The sequence below is a fragment of the Argiope bruennichi genome, chromosome 4, assembly GCF_947563725.1.
Source record: "Argiope bruennichi chromosome 4, qqArgBrue1.1, whole genome shotgun sequence".
NCBI lineage: Eukaryota > Metazoa > Arthropoda > Arachnida > Araneae > Araneidae > Argiope > Argiope bruennichi.
In genome coordinates, this window is record NC_079154.1 from 26,354,544 (window position 1) to 26,368,012 (window position 13,469).

General features: G+C 24.3%; 1 protein-coding gene across 1 annotated transcript; it reads left to right on the top strand.

Annotated features, from left to right (window-relative positions):
- The first annotated feature begins 698 nt into the window (after positions 1 to 698).
- Positions 699 to 7,136, top strand: LOC129967099 (leucine-rich repeat-containing protein 57-like). The gene is made up of 5 exons (XM_056081771.1): positions 699 to 883; positions 1,797 to 1,932; positions 2,941 to 3,209; positions 4,842 to 5,027; positions 6,021 to 7,136. The coding sequence occupies exons 1-5, from the start codon at positions 803 to 805 to the stop codon at positions 6,060 to 6,062; spliced, it is 714 nt and encodes a 237-aa protein (XP_055937746.1). The 5' UTR covers positions 699 to 802; the 3' UTR covers positions 6,063 to 7,136.
- The last annotated feature ends 6,333 nt before the right edge of the window (positions 7,137 to 13,469 follow it).

The window sequence follows — 13,469 nt, forward strand, 5'->3', positions numbered from 1 at the left end:
TGAAATACGCAAAAATATATTCTTCAACTAGAAATATATAATTTAAAACTAGTCAAAATTTATCTTTAATTAATTACGAACTATTTTTTTAAATTTTATCCTAGGATATTTTGATTAAAAAAACATTTCATAGAAATTGCTCAGTCATTTTTTTTTTGTCTGCTGTCTGTTATTATTATTATGATTAATAAATCATACTTTTATTACAAAAATGCTCCGAATCTATAATATTTTGTAGCTGCAGTCTAAAAAAAAAGATGTATATATTGAAATTATCTATCTATTTCCTTTGGGCTAAAAAAAAGACAAAAAAAAATGTCTATAAAATCTTAATTGCTTTCCATCTCAATACAAGATATTGCATTACATCACCATAATTATTATTTCATACGGTATTCTAGGCAATATTGGAGAAATATTGTAACTATGCTGTTGTACATTTTATGCTAATAAGAACATAAAATTTTTTAACTTAATTTCGTTTTAATAACTTATTGCAATTTAATTAACTTGTGCAAAAAAAACTCAGCTCACTCCTCTAAATAATTTCAAAATAATTTTACTAAAGTCTCAAAAAATTAGTAGAAATGAGCTAGTTAAAATTAAATCCCAAAGCGATGTGTAATGCTACGTTCCTGAAATGCAATGATAACCATTACTTGCCAGAATTAGCAGCAGATTAACCTCTCAACTCTACTAGTCTTCTTTTTGACACATTGTAAATAAATACAAATTTGCCATAGGTGTAATCGTGTAACAATAAAATAATATTCAGTTTTAATCGTTGATATATTTTTTCACCATGGGAAATGCTATTAAACCACACATAAAAAATGCTGAAAAAACTGGAGTTTTACAAATCGCTAATACAGGGTTACATGAGGTAAGTATTCCCATAAATTATGTTTTTCGTAAAATATTACACTATTTTTTTTCTCCCATTTTTCTTTTAAGAACTTGTGGTATATTTTACAGATGACTGCTTTTGAAATAACATTATTATTAGTCAATTCAGCCTATTAATTCTGCCAAAGTTAACTGTTTAATAAGTTATTGAAAAAGTAACTTAATTCTAATTCCACTGTTCCGTTTGTCAGATAGGTGACTTTCACTAAATAAGTCAAATTATACTTTTCCTTTAATCTTATCTTTTTACTAACTGGTTTTTAAATCGAATTTTAATTTTGGTAATTATTATTCTTGTAATGCTCTAGCCAAGTTTTTACCGATTTACTTTAAATCTAACATTGTTTTCTTTTCACACATGAAGGGATTTTTTTTTTTTTGTTGTTGTTAATTCTGCTCATTAATTTACTTTTGTTATTTTATTTTTGAAGTCTATGACATAGCATTAAAGTTGTTAACAACAATTTTTATTACAAGGCATCATATCCAATTTCATTCATTGTGTTTTTCTATTATTTTATTCATATACACATAGATATAAAGACCAGGAGGCAATCTGTGACTTGTTGGAATCGTTTCAAAATTTTTATTAAAGCCTTGTATCAACGGGGGTTGTTTTTTTTTGTTTGTTTGTTTTTTTGTTACTTCTACATGCACATAGACGGATTTTCCATTGATAAAATTCATTTATAATGTGTCACATAACAGCAATTTTGTTGTAAAAACCATTTATCAATTTAAGTTCATCAACATCATTATGTGTTATCTGTTACATAAATTGTTATTTTTGGGAACTGAAATTAATATTATGATAATTTCTTTCTTGTGTCCCATAATAGTTTTGCCAATGGCTGTATTTTTGTAATTATTGTAATTATCTTTGTATTTAGTTTCCTCGAGAGATGTTTCAGCTAGTCAGTGTTCTTCGAACGTTAGACATCTCAAACAACAAAATTGGTAATCTACCTCCTACAATTGGAAATTTTACTAATCTCAAGAATTTAACAGCTTGTCAAATAAGGATAGGTAATAATTGTTTTGATATTTTTACCAATATAATTTTATAATAGATACATGTAATTTTATAATAGATTTGGAAATATTGTAGTTAATTAAGTTTGAAAAACTTATAAGGATACTTTGAATTTTTAATTATCATCGTATTTTAATTCAACAATTTTATATTGAAAGTTATATGAAAACATTTTGCATGAGGGAGTCAATTCGTGCAAGATTAATCACAGGATCAACCTTGATCTTATAGCAAACATCACTGTGCATATCTTAATTCATACCTAATTGTATGCTCTATTTCCCTGTGCTCTGACTGGTAATAATTGTAAGATTTACAATGAATTTCAAAATTAAAATGCTGTGCTGCATTTAATATTTTGCATAAGCAGGAAAGGATTTATTTTTCAATTCATCAGTCATAATGTATCTTATTAAAGAGATTTTAACATACTAGATATGCACTATAGCTTGGTGAAGTATGCATGCTTTTTTTAAGTGAGTGATTGAAATTTGTTATCTTTTATCTTTAACATTTTAATTATATTTGCTGTGAAATTTGTTTAGACTATGTGATTTTAATTTCACAGTCCATTCATGGAAAGCAAAAACAAAAGGGTTGCAAAATCCACTTACTTAAAAGTAACACATGTCTGAAATTATATAAGAAAAAAAAATCTGTTTTTAATTTTACTCAATGTTTATTCCGATCATATGGCACAACTAATTTGTTAACACAAAAGATTTTGAAAGTCCAAATTTAAATGAATCATAAGTAAAGAATTAGATAGTTGAATTCTGCTGCCATAACATCAGGTTTTTTATAGTTTTGGCTTGGTACTGAAATTATGTCATGTGAGTAATGCATTATTTAAAAAAAGTTTGGAATTTATCAATTGCATTTTTAAGTCTAAAGAGGAATGTGTACAGCTTTCTTTAATATAAAAACTAATACCCCCTCCTCCCCTTTTTTTTATATATGAAATAATGAACAATGTCCAAATAAAATGGATTTTCTTTCAGCATCTCTACCAGAAGAAATTGGAACATTGAAAAAGCTTGAAAGTGTGAATTTCAGCAATAATGAGCTGACAACTCTACCTGCCTCATTTGTACAACTTGTTAATTTAAGGACTATTAATTTAAGTAACAATAAGATCACAAATTTGCAACCTGTTTTTGCAAATATGAAAAAGCTTGAATTATTGGATATGTCTCATAATAAGCTTGTGGAAGTTCCTGACCATGTGAAGGAAATTGCGGCCATAGAAATAAATTTCAATCAAAATCAAGTAAGGATAAAAAATATTTTTCTGGTGTTTCTTGATCATATATTATATTAATTATTAATTGTGCATCTGAATTAGCGAGTGAGTTTGCTACCATTTATTTAATTAATTAATTAATTTCTAAGTTAAATTTAAAGTTTGTTTTATATATTATATATACATGATTTACTTTAATTTATAATTGTTCAGATATTATTTTTTCATTACTTTTCCTTCCTTATCAAAAAAGACTTAGAAATATAATTTCACAACTTTATTACTATATTTCAGATGTGTACGTTTAGTTCATTGATACGTTAATCTGTTTTAATCTGAATCTGTTAGAAATCATGATGTTGTGTTCCTCATCTTATATAATTAAAGAAATATGATCAGGAGAAGCTAGTTAATTTTAACTTCAATTCTGTGTGATATATATATATAATATATAACACATATTTTTTAAGCAGTTTTGTGAGAGCGAAGACATTTTTGAAAATTTTAAAACTTTGCTTTATTTCATCTCGGGAAGCATAATTTATGTACAAGCAAGAAACAACGAGATGCGTCCATCCATGACACATCAGAAGAACAAAATATTTTTCATGAGTGATTTTATGCTATCAGATTCTGATAGGGATTCTTTGACAGATGTAGACTTAGAAAAAGGAAATATAGGTATCTTTTAAAAGCATTTGTTTAGTTAACAGATTTTTATCCCTTCACTTGGAGTGTGTGAAAGTGCTGACTAAAGCAGTTTTGCAGCTTCTGTAGCATTAATTAAATAAAAAAGGTAGAATTAGATCAGGAAATAAGAGACCATTTTAGAATGAAATTAATATGGGTTAAATTAAGCTAAAACATTGGAAATTAATTAAGATTTAAATTAGTTTTTAAAATATCATTATATAAGTGAACATTTCTTAAAAATTCTTTTTTTTTTAATGTTTGATATAAAATTATATTTTGGCTTGTTTTAAATGTATATTACAATATTTTTTGCAAAACATTGCTTGAAAATTGATACAGAATATTTGTTTTCAATAAATTTTTCTGGTTTTTAATTAATAATCCAAACTATAAAGTTTTTGTTTCTTAACATTTATACCTTCTCTCTTCTCTTCTTTTTACTAAATGTATCATAGTAAAACATTTAATAATTTCCCCTTTCAGATTTTAAGTTATTCATCTAAAATAATCATTATTTCATTGTGAAATTGTGCTTAAGTTTGAAGCAGATCTTTGTCTTGCTGCTTTTTCTTAATGGATGAATCTTCATGAGATTTGCACTTCCGCTTTCAAGCTAAAATTTATGCTTTTGTGTAAAATCATTATCCTTATTCAATAGAATACTTATGAAAATATTGCATATATCAGCTTGTAATATTAGAATCCATCTAAAATATTAGAACTAATAGATTTCATCATTAAAAATATACCAATATTAACTGTACCTTGTTTACCTAATTGCAAAATAATATTTAAAATTCTGCTTTGAATTTTGTTATTGTTTATTGTGTGAACATTTTATATAATTTTCATGGACCTAATTAGTTTCCTATTCTTTTGAAAACTTTTAAAAAAATAAAAAAAAATCGAAAATATGATGTTGATTTTAAAAAACAAGGTTAATCAACTTTTTATTTATTTATGTAGATATCAATAATATCAGAAGCAATAGCAGAATGTAACAGGCTGAAAGTTTTGCGATTGGAAGAAAATTGTCTTCAGCTGTCTGCTGTGCCAGAAAAAATACTGACGGATTCCCAAATATCCCTTCTTGCAATAGATGGAAATTTGTTTGAATCCAAAGATCTTCATGCTCGTGAAGGATGGGAAAAGGTTGGTTGGATAATTATTTCGAAAATTTAGTTGCATAAATATTTAACTTTTGCTTCATGTATTATCTTATTATCCTTATTATATTGCTGAATCTTCCCTTTTATTTTTTTATTATGTTTGTCTTATAAATGAAGTATGAATGGTTGCAATGTGCATCAATTTGTTATTCCTTTTTCCAAGTACTTTATTTATTGCTCTGAAAATTAAATGTAAAAATAATTTTGAGACTTTTATACTATGAAACTCTATTCTCTTACTGTTTAAATTATAATTAAAAAAATGCTTTACCAATTATTTAAAAAGTAAATTTTGCCTTTTTTGAAAGTTGTTTTTTGTTGCAATAAGATACTGATAGTTATTCTAATTTCTCTTGTCATGTGGGATATTTTATAGTTATTTAATTGATTTTAAAAGGCATGTTTTTGTGAATCATGCAATCTATTACTAAAGAAACCATCATGTGTAAATTTTAAAAGTTATTTTCTCCATTCATATCATATGATTTTGATTGCATTTATTTAATTTTGAATTAATTCATATTGCTGTTCCAACTTTAGTTTGATTTTTTTATAAGTATTCTTGTATGAACATGCACTATAAAGAGCTTATTTTTTTATTTTAAAGTAATTTCATTATATTCATATTGTGAAAGTATATTCTTAAAAATTCTTTATACATAATATAAAGAATTTTCACACTTTTTTTTATATAAAAATACTTTTAAAAGTTTAATAATTTCTTATATATTTAATTAAATTAACCAACTATATTCTTTTAATACAGTGTTTTTGAATAAAATTGAACATTTTATGTCATGAGAATAATTATATATTTCTTTTTTTAATAGTTTATAATCAATATTTATTCTCACAATACAGCTTTTTAAAGATATTATATTGCATAAAACTAGCGTCTTTTTTTTTTCGTTCCCATTTTCTACTATTTAAATATGTATGGCTGAATTCTAATGCATTTATTATTTTTCTTTTTCAGTATATGGAACGATTCACAGCAACAAAAAAGAAATTGTATTAAGTTTTTTCATTACTGTTTTAAATCACTTGATTCCTTCACGTTGTTTCACTGTGCAACAAAGTTTTCACTTAATCAATTGAACAAAAGAGAAGAAAGCTTGTATTTAAATACTTTATATCATGTTACAAAGCATCATTTATCAGTAATTTGTCTTTAAACTAAATGTTTCAAATTAAAATTATCTGCTTTTAAATGTTTTTGCATGATTTCTTTGTGCATTGTTGTCCTTCAGAACACCTTATTTATCTGAATAATGTATTTTAGAAATATAGTTTGAAATATTTCATTTCATTTATGCTTTGTTATGTATTGTTAATGTAATCACTTGTTTATTGTTAATATTATAATTCTATAAAAATTTACTGTAAACATTAAATTATTTGCAATGATACCTTTTTAAAGCAGCAAAAATCAAGAATATTATCTCTTTAACTTTCCAAGGGGTGTGCCCTTTATTTTGAGATGAAAGGTAATGTATATTTCCTGGATAATTGTGAAACATAAATTTTTAGAGGATAATAATTAAAATTAAGTTGTAATGACATAATAAATACAATTTTCATTTTAAAATAATGTAAACATAAAACACAAAAACAATCTAAAATGACCAAAGAATTAAATTAATGTGAAAATAAAACAAATGATATATAAAAATTTTCAATGTTTTAATTAAATATTTACATATATTAAACTGTAAAAACAATATGAACATGAAAAACAATTAAAATTATATATATATATTCATAAATCATAAAATTATATATTGCTTCATTGCAATTCAAACAAATACACTTCAGCATATAAATTTCTGGAAAATGTCACAGGTAAGCCTTATGATTCTAGTGTGTTTGTCATTCTTTTCTCCTTTCTTTCTTATTTCCCCCCCCCCTTCTTCTTTTCAATATTTTTAGCCTGTTTTGTAAAGAGGTAAGTGTTCTTTGCTCAATATATTCTTTTGCAAGAGTCTTTCCCAGTTATTACAAATATTTCCTTCAAGGTAGATTTTCTTTACTATTTGTTGATTGAATAATGTGGCTATGATTGCAGCTACATTCAACACAGAAAAAAAATAAAGATAAGAGGCCAATACCTGATTTTTCTGGCTGCTTTATAGAAAATACAAAGTTTGTCTGCTGTGTTCATGTTTCCCTTGGTAAGGTTGAAGAACACTTTGATTGTCTCTCTCTCTGGCTTATTACTATCCTTTGCAACTTCATTGATTTTTGCATTGTCATGATATCTTGTAATAAAAATGATATTTTTATAAAATGTTGCAACATAGGAGAATAGGATCATATTGTTTCTAAAGCAGAAAGGATTATTGGATTTTCTTGTTCTATTAAAATTTATTATGAATTTGAGTTGTTGTTTTTTTTCCTGCAAATTAGTTTGTATTTTTCTAGAATTAAATCTGAACTCCAAAGCCAATTGTCCATGATCACATTTCTTCAAGTCTCATAAATATGTCAGCCTTTTAGCAACATCCTGTAGTTGATTATTCTGGGAATAAATTATTCAAAGCTTGAATTTTATGCTATATTTATTTTTTTTCTTTAGAGGATATACTGTATGAAATTATACCTTTCCTGAAATGATTCTAATTTCTCATCAATTTTAATTTCCCACTGAGAGGATACCACTTCCTGCAGTTATCAACAAACCTTTAAAAAAATGCTTCGTATTGAAACTAAGCAGGAATAGCCAAAACCATGATTTCCTAATACCCTCTAACAAAAAAATAATAAGAAATTCTTCTTGAAAGCTTCACTCAAATATACATGCCTGTTGGAAGGTTAAATTTCTTTGCTGAATATGGTAAATTGTAAATACAGCTGAACATAATTTTTTAATATTGTTTGATTAAGTTGAAAAGTCAAAAACTTTACATTCAGAAAGAAAAGTAACTCGAGATTTCATACTTTTATGAAGTCTATTGAATTTCAAAATAATGTAATATACTAAAAAATAAATCAAAACTTCAGATGGCAAATAAAAATATTTGAGAGAATTTTTAATGATTCACAATTTTTTTTAAGAATTTAAAGTATTTTCTTAGTTTAAAATGAAATTACTAATATAATTTGTAATAACTACTATTATAACTAATATTATAATTTGTATATTTTAAATTTCAGTTCTACATAAGATTTGCAAATTATATAACTAGTAAAAAATAGAATTATAAATCTAAAAAAAAAAAAAGCAAATAATCTTGTTTAATGTTAACAGAAACTTGATGATTATTAATAAAAGCAATTTGAATATGAAATTGGATTACATTTTGAGATTATCATTATTTTAGAAGAATTCTTTGTTAATTTACTGTATAAAATTATGTTATTGCATTTTACACAATATTTCTGAAAAATAGATCTTTTGTTTAGCTTCATTTTATAAAAGCTTAAAATTTTACCAATATAATTAATTGAACAAAATTTCTCAATTTAATATGTTTAGTCTCAATTATATGTTATGTCTCAATTTAATCTAATTAGAGATTTATAATTTAAAGAACATTAAAAGAAAAACTTCTTTAAATGTTTCTTTCATAATTTAAGAGAAAAATTTTAATATTCTTGAGATTGCAATAAATGCTAACCTATTGTTATCAGAAAGCATTTTAATTGTTATCTGTAATACACTGGGGGAAAACTGAATTGAAAAACTGTGATGTTTTTATGACATAGTTGTTTTAACTCTGTTAACTGAATAATTTACTGTATCTTTTTTTAGAATTTTAATTTTATTCTTAAAGTAATGCACAAATAAAAAGAATATTTATGAAATTTCAGATAGTTGTTTTGTAAATTTCTTACATTATTTGTACTGTATTATAGTATGCTATATATGCAAATAAATATTTATAAAATATTAATAGTTTTTATGATTATTGAATAACTCAGATACATACAATTGCATTAATTTTTTAAGTGGAATTTTTAAAGTTTCAGTATTATTATTCCGTTATATTCTTCTGGTTGATTATTCTACTTTCCTATCTTATGCAGTCACCCTGCATGTGATAGGTATATTATTTGCTCGTAAAAGAATAGATAGATTTATAGAAACTACAGATATCATTTTCCAATGAGTTGAAAAGGAGAAAACAATTTCCTTTCTCCTCTTAAAAATTCTTATTTTAAAAGAATGTTTCTAAATCTAGTGGTTACTCCTTTGTTACGAAATAATTTTTAAAGAAATGCATATTATTGTGCTGCATTCAAATGGTCTATCTAAGCCATTTATTTTATATCTGAATATGTCTATGTAAAGCAAATAATCAATTTGACACAAGTAATTCATATGTGAAATGCAGAACATTTAAACGGCATCTTTTGACCATATAAAAATGAATAATAAAATTATATATAAACAACTTATTTAAAGTTTTATAAAAAAAAATATGCCTGCATATTATTTTGTTTGTAAGAGTGAAAAACTAATGAAACAAAAATATTTCACTTTGATGTAGGGATTTTTTTTTTTATTATTATGTGTTGTTATTCATTCATGATATTAAAATTTTAATTCCTTAAATAAATTAACTCAGTATTAGAAATTGAATATATTCCATATATATAAGTCATGTGTACTCAAAATGCTCCAATGCAATTAGAAAAATGGGAGACAGATTATTAAGATTTTTTTTTCTGTAATACTTTTAAGGTTTAATCAAATTTTTAATAATTTTCTTTTGGGAAAATGTTTAATAAACAAATAGTGATATTTTCTTTTAAAATTACTTTTATATTTAAGTATAAAATAGCCGGACAGGTATTAAATTTATTTCAAGAGTTGTATAACTTAGATAACTCATTTGCTAAACAATAATGTCTTTATGTTTAAAATATCAACTGTAAAGAATTGCAAGACTTTAAAAATAATTTGAAAACATATTTAATAGAAAGTATCTATTGCAAGCATAAATAACCTACATATCCATCTTTGATATTAATTGAAAGTTAGTAATTAAGTAGTAAAATCGTATTCAAATTATGTTAATTAACTAAAATGTCAAGGATTTAAACTTTGATAGAATTTTGCATTCCAAATTTTTTGTTTAAAATGCATTTGTGCATTTCCTGTAAAGCATTTAAAACGGAAAATTTGCATTTTAGATATTCATATTTCATGCCCTTGTGTAAAATGAATTCCATTTTATTTTTAGGAACAGTTCCACTTTTTTGGCAAATTATTATCTTTAAAATGATTGAATTGATGCATTTATAGGTGCTGCTTAGTAAAATTTCAAAATAAGTGGACTTTCAAATAAAAGTTCAAAATAAGTTTTAAATATGCCTTTAAAAGATAAAGGCATATTTGTTGGTAATGTTATCAGATGAAATTTATTAATAAAATGTATGCAAAACAATATAAATTTATGATAAACAGTTGTGATGTTTCTAAAGAGAAAAGTATAGATAGTGATGAACTATAGATAATGATGAACTGTACATTGTAGTAGATGAATTTGCTTTCCTTTATACTTCATGGGTGATATAAACTATTTAGCTCCATAATACCCTAAAAAAATATAGAAACAGTATTCTATGATTAAAAATATACTCTCCAATATCCATCTGAATAAAAAAATATGAATTATATTTTGATAAAGAAACTCAGTTTAATAATTTCAGAATGTGTATATTGTGTTTCAATGTAACTCTTAATTTTCTTTAATTTCACTATGCCTGTTTTTTCTGTAATCAATAATTCTAAAAAAGTCAACTTTTAAGTGTGAAGGACTCTGGGATTTTATCTGGGAGAGATAAAAATGCAACTTATCATATGAAAATATCTGTAACTTTTTTTAAAAAATTATTAATTACAACTATAGTAAGTGATCATTCATAGATATTCTAGCACAAGTTTCTTGTGACTACTGAATTCTATATTCAAAAGCCATTTTATGTTTTAGTATGCTTGTTTTTTCTATTGCACATATCGCCTTAACACTTATGTATTGTAAGATAAATCTTTTTTCCTCCTTACTATTCAATTTTGAAATAGATTCACTTCCAATTCCTTCAGAAAATTATACCTTAAATCAGTCATTAACTAATATTGCAGGCTCCTTCAAAACACTGAACTGGCAAATTATTATTATTGTCTTACATTAAATAAAGAATTTCTCATTTCCATATGGTAAAATATGATTGTGACTAGTTTCCACATTCCTACATAGTAAATGATATTGAGTTGGATTTAAAAAAAAAATCTTTCTCATGTCTTTATTTTTTTAACAATAATTTTTTTAATAATGACTCATTCTTTAAGCATTTGAAAAAATATGATATACATTTGTTTTTATATTTTTATAAATTAAATGTTATACACCTAGCATAATAACCTATATATAAAAAGAAAATAATAATAATTGAAAAAATAAAATTTAAAATGAGATGCTTAAAAGCCATTCTACACTTACTCACATTTTAATGTTACAAAAACTTATACAAATTTATATTAAACATGGGAATGAAGAATCAAGTTAGACATTCATAAACCAATATTGTTATTAAGGACAATCTTCTTTTGCAGGGAGCATTAAAATGTTTAAATTTGAAGGTTGAAGAGCATTTTAATACACTGTTTTTGGATGTTCTTGCGATGTTAGAGTAGATTTGTTGCTACTGTTGTTAAGGGATTGGATAATTTGTATATTTATACCATATCATGAAAAACAATTTCAGATTGCTGATTTATAATTCTGGATTCTACTATTCTTAACAATGTGTCAGAATGTACTTCTTACCAATATATTTATCTTAATTTATCTTTATATATATATATATATACATATATACTGTAAAAAAAATTATTGAAATACAGCTTATTCAGCAGAGGGTGTGAACTTGATTGTTTAAAGTCCCAAGATTGCAAATGCCATGTTCTCAATACTTTAAGCAATAAAAAAAGTTACAATGAAAACTAGATTGCACAACACAGTTTTAAACACAAAATGCTTCTGATCAAAATTATATAATGTATAGAAAAATAAATATTTCAATATAATTTGAATCTTCCTGTTAATTTCTTAAATATATATATATAAGCAAATTGCTAACAGTTTGGGAGTTTCCTTAGTAAAATTTGGAAGTTTCAAATGCAAATTTCTCACTATTTACTAAAAAAAATTAACTACAGTTTCTTTTAAAAATAAAAAAAATTAAAGAAAACCAAATGTTATGTAAAATTTTCAGTTGTAGAGTTTATATGGACTTTATTTTCAAATTCTCATGTAAATCTCATAAATGAGATAAATTTCTTAATTAAAAGTCACCCCAAATATTTTAATTAAAATACTATCAGAATATAAATATATACAATTTTTTTCATAAATAATTCCTTTATCATAGCTACTAAAGAACTTGGATTCTTACTAGGTGAGAAATAAACTGTTTTAGTAAGGGAGATTTAATAACAAAGTTTCAAATGCATGAATATTTAATTATGCATTTTAGTCTTTTACAATGCTAATAAGACAAATTAATCATTAAATAAAATTACCTGCTTTTAAGATGAGCACAACAGTTTAAATTATTGTAACTAATAAATATGAATCAAATTAAAAACTGATTAGAAAAATTATCTTTTTATATGTACAATGCTTTCAAACTAAATTAAGAAAGACTTTTGATCTCAAAGGCACAATTCAAGATGGAGCTTCGAAATTTTGTTTTACAGCCCAGTTAGTTAATAGTTAAATGATAGGACAAATTATAATACAATTTTCTTTCTTGAAGGACTAATAAAATAGTCCATAAATAGATTTTTGGCACATATTAATTTTTTAATTATTCTAGGTTTATATTTCATTTTTATATATAATAAAGAATTACTTTATGAAACTTTAACTCATTCTTTTTTTCCAACTGATGGTACAGGTTTAAAAAAAAAAAAAAAAAAAAAAAAAAGGGAAAAAAAACCAACTTGGCAACACAAAAATTAACCTGATAACAAATTTCCACTCAGGGGATTCTTGAAATCTAGAAATTAAATACTTCTTTCCTTAAATAAAATTAATCAAAATAGTTCAGAAAAAGTATTATTTTCAATAAAGAAGATTATGCTAGAATTCAATATTTAAAAAACTATTTTGTTTGCTCTTATTTTAAAAAGCTTGCAAAATCTCAGAAAAGCATGTGCGTTTATCTCATAAAATTATTTTATTTTAGAGGTTGAATTCCCGATAAATAATAAGTTTGATATTAGGCAAAATTTTCTCAAAAATATTTAAAAAATGAATGAGATCTTAAAATATTTATGGCACTGACTTTACAAATTCATGATATAATTCCTAGATCTTAATATTCAAAAGAACTAAGCCTACTTTCAATAAAAACCACAATTAATATTCAATATTTTAATTATAAATTAAAATTATTACAAAAGGTGTGCAACACA